The sequence below is a fragment of the Rhamphochromis sp. 'chilingali' genome, assembly GCF_963969265.1.
Source record: "Rhamphochromis sp. 'chilingali' genome assembly, chromosome: 17".
Taxonomy (NCBI): domain Eukaryota; kingdom Metazoa; phylum Chordata; class Actinopteri; order Cichliformes; family Cichlidae; genus Rhamphochromis; species Rhamphochromis sp. 'chilingali'.
The window spans coordinates 13,462,838-13,473,887 of NC_137944.1; the positions used below are offsets into that span (position 1 = coordinate 13,462,838).

Consider the following 11,050-nt stretch of genomic DNA (forward strand, 5'->3'; position numbering starts at 1 on the left):
CTCGACTTTCGCTGACCTGCTATTATATTCCAGTAAAAATAAGTTGCATTTGACCTTTTTTTTCTGCATTGTGTGTGATATTTAACAAACTTTCAAAGGTTAAAGTAGCAGTGGCCTTATCTACCAGTGCCTCATTGTGGTCAGGCCTGTGTTTTAGTTTTGTCTTCTGAGCAGCAGAGACTTGGCAGGGTACTTTCTTCAGAGGAAGGAGGTCACAAGTCTGCTCACAGTGTCAAGAGTATGTGCTGTGTGGTTTGGAATAAGAGATCGCGTGGTGCTTATTGAATGTGCCTTACAATGTGGCATTGCAAGATAATTGGACCAGGCTGCTGATCAGCAGAAAGTCAGGCTCAGAGGTAGTCTTCCACTTCCTCAGTCGATTAAAGACATGGAACATATAGGAAGCAAAGAGACATACTGGGTGATGCATTTGATAGTCTAACACAATAAATGTAAGGTAAACCTGTAAGGAAAGAGCTAAATGATGGTGGTAATAAAAAATATATATAACAAACAATGACAGAGGGAGACGATGTGTGTCTTACTTGCCCTGTCGGGCAAACGAGCCAGACGATAGAGAGCATTCCTGGTTATTTTCCAGAGATAAAATTGCAGTACAGAGGAGTGGAAAGACTTAAAACACAGCACTGCAGGGAGATGAGCTCACTCATTTTCCCCTTGTAGGCCTCTGGCTCAACTTCATATGCTCTCACAAGTACACACACACACACACACACACACAGATATAAACTGAATCATGACGCAGATTTACAAGCTCTGCACAGCAATAAACGCAGACAATTCGGATTAAATAACGTTTGGCATCCTGTACGTGCATGTGCGTAAAGAAGTGTGAAAGATAAATAATGACTATTATGATCATATCCATTGTTCAGTGCTTGAACGCAATCTAGTATCCCACTGCTTTCTTAACTCCCCCTTGCAGAACACAGTTAAACAATCAGGGCTCGAACTACAAACTAGGCCAGCAGTCACATTCTGAATGACCCCTTGAAACTTCAAGTTCACTGGATGCACAAACAGGCTCGATTTTATAAGGTGATCAGCAATGGATACTCCCTTATGTGGTGCTTTAATGATGGTACAGTGTATAACACATCTGTTTAAAATCCTCCTTATGTGTCCAGTATCTGTTGAATGTGCAAAGCATACAGTTCACATTCACATTTATGTGCTAAAAATTAGTTTGCATCACAGGATTAAGGGGACCACTCAGAATATCTCAGCACTGATTTTAAGGACCTACAGTAAACCAGCAAAATAATCCCAACACAGTAAAAATCACAAAGAAGGGAAACGAGATAAAGGCAGCAACTAAAAACACGGTACGTAGGCACGGCACAAGCAAGAAAGCACAATGCAGGTACAGACAGAGGGAGCTACAACCATCCATACATAACTCATGTGCTTCAGACTGGATACTGTCAATACTTTATGATGAAGAATGTCAGCATTTTGACTTTAACTATGTGGACTAGACAGCTGGTTAGACTCTAGTACTCCAGCTTGACTCTTCAACACTAGTTTTACTTAAATCTGCTTTCCTGCTGCAATGTCAGGAAATTACCAGCAAGCAGTGATTTGGACGACACGGAGGAATTGTGTGTGTGCGTATGTGACGCTTGCTGGGACTAAGTATTATTGCTGCACTTGAAAAAGCACTTTCTTTCAACCACTGGAAGGAAGGACTCAGGGGAACTGCGAGCTGACTCAGTCTCATCTAAAATGCTCCGACTAGGGCCTCCCAAGGGGGTCCCACTCCTCCACAAAGTTCCCTTCAGAGCTCAGCCAACTATGGAGGATTGCTCGGCCCCCCAAGTGATATCGCAGATCCGGCCCCGAGAAAATACTAGCAGTGCGATAAGGGAGCAAGGCAGTTGAAAGCAAAAGAAAGAAAGAAAGAAAGAAAGAAAGAAAGAAAGAAAGAAAGAAAGAAAGAAAGAAAGAAAGAAAGAAAGAAAGAGAGAAAGAAAGAAAGAAAGAAAGAAAGAAAGGAGAAAATACATTTCTTCACTCTTACTTGTTTTCTGGGGTTTCTGTGTCCTTCTCGCACACTTTATACTCATGGTAACACATGCACGTTCTCCCCGACACCGACAAACAGTCAAGCTAGCGTTTCATCATGCATGCAGACATGTTTCTTCTATACAACTACACAACCTCAAATGACTGACGGATCATAAAGAGGAACAAAACCGCACATGGTAAACACACACGCCTCTTTGCCACAGCCTGACCACACAGCTACCAAAAGCCACCAGCGTTGCACACGCAGGGTGTAATTACGCTCTTTTCTTTGTTGCCTTGGGGCCTTCATACTTACAGGGCACATACCCACACAGACAGACACGTGTCAGAGGATACACATCCTGTTTAGAACTTTTGCTTTAGGCAATAAAGGCACATCTTTGCAACTTTACTGTCATTTTAACATTTAAACATGTTCCTTTTTGTGACCTTTAATATTCAGTAGCATTTTGTTCACAGCTTGTACAACAGGAAAACTTAATAAATAAGAAGGATACAAAAAGAGCTCCACAAAGGATATGCACTTGATTTTCTTTTTGTACAGTCAGTACCCATTTGGAAAAATAAACTCTCCAGTGCACTCGTTTACTGTTTTGCTTAGAGCTCAATGGGACATTCTGTCCATGCAAGCTGAGCCTAAAGCTAGTATCTTGTTAGTTTAATTTATCTTTGCAAAAGCAGCAAGCTTACTTACTAGCTTAATATTTATTTACGTAACAGGTAAGCTTTTATCTAACCACTTTTATTTAAGCAAACCGTGAATCATTACCCAACAATATCTCATCATCCCTGATGATTAGAGCCTGACTGATGTATCGGCAGGTCGATATTATCTGCCGATATTAGCTATTAGCAAACCTGTTAGCATCAATGAAAAATCGACTGAAAATTATGAAAATAATTTAATTAATATGCAGACTAAATTATAATCATAAAAGCTCATTTGAAAAGTAACGAAGAGACAGGAGAAACATCATTAGAGTCAAGCACAATAGGCAGAAATCATTACAAAAAGGGTTTAGGTTAGCATAAATAAGACAGCAGTTTGTTTCTTAGATTTACAGTGTCCATGCTTTTTTATGCACAGCCACAAGAGGGCGCACTCCTGTTTTAGATATTTTTCTTAGTATTATTATTGTTTTGGGGTTTTTTTTTAAATCAGATTATTCCTTTTGTTAAACAAAACATTGTTCAAAAATTTACATTTCATTACCTATGCAAATAAATAACTAGGGTTTACATCTTTTGGAAAGGCTTGACTCACCTTGTTCGGACACCAGAGGGTCACACGATCCAAAGCTGATGGCCAGCAGAGCCAGAGAGGAGCAGAAAAGCCACATGGTTTCACTCCTCCAAAAAACACCACCTCACCTCACTCCAGCCACCAGCTGATGGATAAACACAGAGAAAAAGGGAAAGTCAAAAAAGTCAAATCCCTCCTTCATTCTGTCAACATGCCACCCAGTTTGCTTACTCTGCCGACAGCTGTGCATTATGCTTGACTCCTAAATAGACGTTGATGTATATTTATGAGTCAGTCACAGTTGATGTGTTAATTATGTAGTATGATGCGGGCTTTGTTAGTGGCATATGAATTAACCAGAATGGTCCTCATTAAGTTGTGTAACTCTATAATGTCTGATCATAGTCATTATCCTGTCCATCTGGTTGGCCTTCGACTGGGCAGCTGCTACACACACTCTGACACATACATGTGAATGTAACTAATATACATATATATACATATATATATATATATATATACACACACACACACACACACACACACACACACATATATATATATTATATATATATATATATATATATATAGCCACATTTGACCATGAGCACATGCGCACATTAAGCACATTATTGACGCAAACAAAGCAGCAAATGCAAGACAACAAAGCAGAAGATGGACATGAAAGCAAAATGATTTACATGCAGGACGGTTGGTCTAGAGTCAAACAGACAGAGGGGCCAAAACACACAAACACATCTGGAGACTATTCCACTGGAGCCATTGTTCTGCTGTACCAGATGCTTCCACGTGGCCAAACAACAGGCACACAGACACACACACAAAGGCATGCATAGATTAAAATGCACGCCACGTAGAAATAATCATTATATCTTGGCTGCGCAGTCTCTCTCCCTTACTACAGTAGCTCATTTATAAACGCACACAAGAATGTACGTGCATAAACATGCTAATCCCGCCCACTTGCATATAACCCGGGTAAACACATCCCAGCTGACCTGGACTTGCCCTCGGCATGTGCTAGGACCCCATAATTCTGTAGTGTTTACAGGTTCAGCAGGGCCCTCAAGGCAGGCAGGCAAGCAGACTGTATCTCTGAACACACACCTGTGCTGTCTGCCAGGAGAAATGACCCCCACACTCCCCTGGGGCTACACAATGTGGCGTGTGAATACTATCCAGCTTGACCTGACTTCTGTAGCAAGCTGTTAAAAGACAATATGGTGGAGGACGGTGCTTCAAATTATGTTCTGGAGAAACAGAGACAGCCTGACCTGCCCCAGACTTTCATTTGAAGTATGCAGTCCACTTTGGGAGCCGTTGACTTAAGTAGTGTGGCTCAGTTCAAATACTCCACTTCGTATATTTTCATGTACCATAATATGTACACAATGTGCTGGTATGCACAGTTTACTGCGAAGAAATTTTGACAGGTTAGCTACATTAAACACTGTAAACTTGGAACTAAGAATACGAACACTGTCAACTATAGCCAACAGGGGTGTTGCCAGGCCTGTGGTGCTTTTTCTTTATTTCATATTAACTAGTGAGTCAAACAAAATTCTGCTGCAGATACTAATTTTGGTGACCGTTAGGTGATGCACAGGTAATGTAAGCTGAACAAAACATGCAAAACAAACAGGGAACCTAACATTGTTTTGGGAATAACGAATACGAAAATCCCAAAGATTTTCATTTGTAAGAAATGCTTTTAAAAAACATATATATGTTAAAAATTGCTAACTATTGTTGAGAATACATACGCTACAATCAGTGTAGTAAGAAAAAGACGATGTTTGAAATATTAGACTTCGACGTCATGCTAGCTGCTCCATTTTCGTAACTATCGTAACCTACGTTATATTAAATTTGGTCCCACATAATACTACATTTTTCAGCAGGGACGATGGCACTATTAGGCACATAAATACCAAACAATATCATAATAAATTAACATAATGTATTTCCTATAATTCTTTTTTTAAACTGCTGCTGCTGTTAGCTTGCTAAGCTAGCACTGACGTCATCATTAATAGTGATATCATATGATGGTTTTGTTGACTAAAAATAGTTTAGTAGTCAAGACGGTAAGAGTGAACACAATTTGCTCTTAACTTTTTGGCCCATTCTGCGTACACCATCGTGCTCCTGGAGCAATTCATTTAGCCATGATGATAGGAACACTATTATGCATGAAATATTACAAATTCAAGTACCCTGAGACAGCACAGGCGTGGTTGCTTTTTCTTCCATATTTTTTATTTTAGGTTACCGGTTTATTTAAGAACCAAGGTCTTTGCAAGATCCTGTACAATTATGCTAAGCCACAAATGATCTGTCGGCACTACTGTTGCCAGTATGAGTACTATTAAGGTGAAACTATCTAGTTAGCTAAACGACAAGAAGAATACGTTAAAAAACGTGTTTTCTCCTGCAGCCGGATGGGTGGGAAGTTAATCAAAGCCTTAGACAGCTATGTTTGAGCAGTCTGAAGCTACAGCCATTATTATAGGCTTCATGCCACATGATCACAATAATAAGAAAGTTCACACAGTACATAATGCATAATGCATCACAGTCCACAGAACACAAGCTGGGGGAAAAGTTACAGCTCATTGCTATTATTATCTGGCCATAATCCAAAACAGTTTAATAGGTTTCCTGATATAAGTTGCTATGGATGTGTCTCTTTCCATTTCTGTCTCTGCACTGCATTCATAGCTTGCAATAACAGATACAGTAAAGCCAGGATGGGGTTATGCCACTGGGCTTGCCGCAGGCCCGGCCATGACTCGGTGAGCAGGCCTGTGAGTGATTGGGTCACTGGTTATGGATAAGACACAGGAAGGAAAACAGGAGCAGATGTCTTACTGTTATAGCTCTAAAAGCCGAAAGACAAGGAGTGACAGACAGAAGTAATGACCAGCATCCACAATCACGGCCCAGCCCAGTAGTACCAGTACTTTTTATGGATTTGAATACACATACAGAATGAGCCACTGACACAGTCTCACATAATAACCGAGGCTCTTGTGCTCAGGGCTTAGCAATTTTCACTGTCCTGCATTTCATCACAATTGCCACTGTTTACAGATGGAACAACATCTCTAGCACAAGCCTGTTTAGAGGAACACATTCTGACAGAGTTAAATGAAACATGTCCACTTTATGGCCTGACAAGAGAATTGCTTTTATTGCTTATTAGCCACCCAGACATGGATGATTAAATAACAGTGATCCAACAGCCCACTGTTTAGAATAGTTTGCATCTGTTTAGATTGAAGAACCCGGTGTAAATGTGTCTGTCATTCACTATCTGAGGGTTCATTGCTTTTCCAGCTGTCTCTCACAGCATCCAGAAGCAAGAAGACTGATAGGGGCAGTTTACAATCTAGTCTGCTTCCAATCTACTCTAGGCTATCACACAAGAAAACACAATCCAAGAGTGGTATTGCTGCTGAGTTGTGAAAGCAACTTCCTGATTGGCCGCCAGTTTGTCACCCTGGCTCAAAATCCTCAAGGGAAGTTCTCTCTGAGAAGAGGCTGTACATGGAATTCAGCCATCAAACAGAAGCCCTGCCTTATCGGTCAGGTAGCCCGCCTGTGTGCATTCGTGTAAAGTACAACATGTGTTCTACAGAAGGCGAAAGGGGCTGCCATACAGAGTGGACAGACATACTGAATAGGAAGTCAACAGAGGCTCATTTATGCAGATGAGCACACACACAGTGACTCAAGCCATTTAACACCATGCTCCAGAAGCTACCGTTCAACAACACAATCACAAACTCAATTTCTGTTTACGAGGTGCTTCAAAATCAGCTCTGCTAATTGTTAGTGTGAGTAAGGTTGGTCAATTCTTATTGTGAGAAAACTAAAATAATTGTTGGGCTGCTGTGAGCCCTGCATTCCTCCAGAGAATGCATGGCTGAAAAAAACTAGAGTCTACTTGCCTAGAGCGTCTATAGCAGTTCTGCATAGCTGTAATACAGATGTTATGCTAAAATGCTGATTTAAATATTGATGCTTACTACATTCAATATCTTCATTTAGCGTGTACCAGTGAGATTTAGAACTAAACACAAATGCATGCAAGTAGAAATACACAACAGGAAAACTTTAACTTGGACCCTATGATGGTCATTTATGGTCAGATGGATCAGAGGGTTCGCAGTTTACAATAAGTTACTTCTGAGGGGAACATGAGTGTGTAGATCAGACCAGTCATGGATCAGTCATGGAAATCCATCTGGTGGTTTTTGAGACTCCAAACCACAAATCTGAACCTTATGCTGAAGCAAAAGGGGAAAAAGGCAAAGTCATCAAAGTCTGGGATTCACCCTCTAAGTAAGGTTTACATTTCTCTCAATGTTTCTGACCTGAATGCAGTTCTAAGTACACTCATAGGTTCAAACAATACTAGTTACACTACTGCTGGATGTCGACGTCGGTCAACATGCTGTTTCCCAAAATGCATTTTGCTTTGAAGACATGAACGTGCACACTCTGTATCTGAAAGTTTTGACCTTTTCACAAACTTGTTTTAACTTTAAATAAAAGTAGCTGAAGTGGGCCCCGAGGGCTTAACACTCCAAATATCAACTGACTCCGAGCAAAAACCTTCAAACTAGCGAAGGTAATATCCAAACCTGTGTAACACTGAAAAGAGACTGAGGCAAGTTTTTACTAGTCTTACATTCTGGGCAGTGTTCAAGGGCTTTATTTGAATATTTGCTAGTGTGAATCAGACCAGGAAAGGAACTGAGCACTAAATACATAAAACTCTTTCCTGTGATTGCTCAGGGCTACCTGGAAGTTCCAATGCCACGGACACCTACGGCCCTTTTGCAAACGCAACGAAGCAAAGTTAGTCCTAATCTGATGACATGACCCGGTTGGCTCCTAGCCTATGTTGTGGATGAAGTCAGCCTGGAGAGAGCAGATGACTTGCCGATTTTCTTCAGCTTGACTTTACATTTCCGCCTAATGTTCACTTCACAGCTGAACTGAATGAGCAAGGAGTCAAGGAGATGATACAATTTCCTGTAGGCCCAACAAAAGCTGGTATGGAAGATATACGTGGGAGAACATACCGCCCTGTGGCCTACAGCTATGCATTGCACAGACAGCCTCCAGCAGGTTAAGTGAGCAACACTTAATGGGCATAGATTTGTAACGTTTGTAACAGGGCTATGAGGAGACTACTGGTGGTAGGAGAGTTCTGTTACATACCAGGGTTTCCAAGCTTACATGTGCAAGTTTCTTTTAGTTAAAATGACCCTTAAATGAAACCAGAATCCTACTTGGACAACGTGGAAGTGTGGAAAATGTTCCACATTTTGAAGGAGGAGGGTGAAAACAAAAAAAGAGTAGGAGGATTTATTTTTTAATGTGAGTCGTGGGGTGCAGACAGGATGCAAAATCCAGCAAACATGGGGGATAGCTGAGTAATTAGGAAAGCAGATGTTACTGCGGTATTCAAGCCCCCACTCCTCTGGCGTTCATTTTCTTTCCCAAGAAGTGAAAATAAGTTTTAGAGACCGATCCGAGATCATTCCAAAGCTGATTACTTTTTTCGAATGATATGCATGTAGTGGGGAAAAAACCCCAGTGTACTTAGGAGGCTTTTCCATGCCACAGGGGGTTGGATGCCATCCAAACAAAACAGCAACACCTCAGCCGTTCTGTGCCCATGCCTGGCTTATTAGATGTGAAGGAAAAATCAGCATCACTTTTGCCAGGAGCTAGTCGTTTTCTTGCAAAATCCAATAACGGAATACTAGCTTACTACAACTACACGAGTCAGAGCGGCCGAGAACATACAACTTTAATGATCTCCGCTGAGAGAAAGCAACTTTAGAGTACTTTTGCTCAGTATCCCAGATTGTTGGTGTGTGGTACACCCCGCAGTATGGTATCCCCATGTGACGTTGCCCACTGTAAGCAGTCTTTGCTGCTACAACACTTCCATCACTAAAGTTCCGCTGCACTTCACTAACTTGTCTTTAAATCTCCGGCGGATGTGGCAAAAAAAAAAAAAAAAGCATCGCTTTTTAAACGAAAAGTTAAAACGACAGAGAGCATGTAAAATCCTTACCTTCAATTTCTGATAAATCCACAAGTTTGCGAACACATTAATCCGCTGTTGTGCGTGTATAGATCCAAGGTCCGGTTTGGGAATCCTGCAGGGCGATGCAAATGCAGACAAATGTAATCCAGCCTAGTTTTTGTCCCCTTGCCTTTTTTTTTCTTGAGTCTTCTTCCACAGAGAAAGGAAAGAGGGAAAAAAAGTTACAGCAAGATTAGCCGTGTCCAACTTTTTCCCCCTCCCCTCTCTGCTGATCCCAAGTGTCTTTCTCCCTCTCTCGCCTCCTCTTTGCTCTCTCTGTTGTCTGTCTCTCGGTTTCTTATTACTTTTTTCCTCCCCTTGGTCTCTGTCTATTCCTCCAGCCTGTCTCTCCTCCAGTCTCCCTCCAACACCCCCCCTTTACCTCTCCTCTCCTCTCCTCTTTCTCCCTGCTCTCTCCCTCTCTCTTTGGGAGATCTCTCTCAAACATGTGGTGACATCAACTTGTCCACAAGGCTGGAAAATAAGCCCTGGGCATCTCTCTAATCTTTTTGGCAAGCTGTTCCAGGCCTCTCTACCCTCTCTTTACCCTCTACCCCCATCATCTTACCTCCATCTCCCCCTCACCTCTTACTATTTGATTCATGACATACCAGAAAAACAGACTTTCTATTCTGCCTGGGTTAAAGCACTGTATTAGGAAAAGAAATGCAGATTAGGCTCTCCTGGTTGGTGCATTATGGAGAGGAATTTACTCCATTAAAATTAATGAACTTACTTATCATACTTACTTATGATTGAAGGCCACATCCACAGCTTCCATATTGTTTTATCACTCACTTTTATTGCATCCAATCCATAAAGTGGCCTCGGTTGGAGCCCCTGACCATCCAGAAACACCAGTCCTAACAGCCACATAAATTCTACCTTTATTGTCAATAAGTAAATAGTTCAGGAGGCAGATAAATATCACTTTGTCTTTTGATTTATGCGTACCTCCCTTCAGATGGTATGGAAGAATAGGTAGAGGACTGTGCTCACATCTACAAGATATTTATTTCTGTCCTCTGTTGAGAGGTCAACATCTCTACTGAGTAGTTATCTTTAACTCTCTCATTAGCTTTTACCCCTAGTTTAAAAAAACACAATAAAGGAAAATGTGAAAACTCTCTAAGTAGCATCCGTCCACTCAAATTGTTTCACTTCTGTCTAATGAAGCTGAAAATGCTTTGAACTAGATGCTTACCCAGAGGTGTCCTCTTTGAACTAAAAACACTGGTGGAAAGCAAGGTAATTCAGCCACTACCAATGGGGAATCTGGACAAATGCGTGCATATGTCTTTGTATGGTTTGACGGCATAAGCAAAGAAAGAAAGGAATTGAAAAGGTGTGGCTTCCCCTATTTCACAGAGCATGTTGACAAATGATGTGTTGAAGTTTGGCTCTGACCAGACAATAAAAGTTAATCTGATGAATCTCCCTATCCTGACATATTACCCAACCTCCAGGGATGAGTCAAAATGTTAATGATGTATTGCTCATCCAGTTCAATCCATCACAGTTCATGACTTATTGCAATGTGTGAAGTGCAGGAACAAAGTAAAAGGCTTTCTTGTCATTGCCTGGCTGTGTTTCACAGTCTAAGTAGAATTTAAATCTACAAATAAGTC

At 41.2% G+C, this 11,050-nt stretch overlaps 1 protein-coding gene across 6 annotated transcripts in view; it reads right to left on the bottom strand.

Moving 5' to 3' along the window:
• The window catches only part of col16a1 (collagen, type XVI, alpha 1), a 91,796-nt gene extending 82,079 nt beyond the window's left edge, over positions 1 to 9,717 (bottom strand). For 4 of the 6 annotated variants that reach the window (XM_080864069.1, XM_080864066.1, XM_080864071.1 and 1 more), the window contains exons 1-2: positions 9,411 to 9,717; positions 3,314 to 3,437 (exon numbers count right to left, since the gene is read on the bottom strand). In XM_080864069.1, coding sequence (XP_080720195.1) covers positions 3,314 to 3,389 — 76 coding nt within the window. In that variant the 5' untranslated portion in view covers positions 3,390 to 3,437; positions 9,411 to 9,717. Of the gene's footprint in view, positions 1 to 3,313; positions 3,440 to 7,102; positions 7,113 to 9,410 lie in introns of those variants that run through there. The other 2 variants (XM_080864067.1, XM_080864070.1) reach the window with 2 other exon arrangements.
• Positions 9,718 to 11,050: the final 1,333 nt, after the last annotated feature.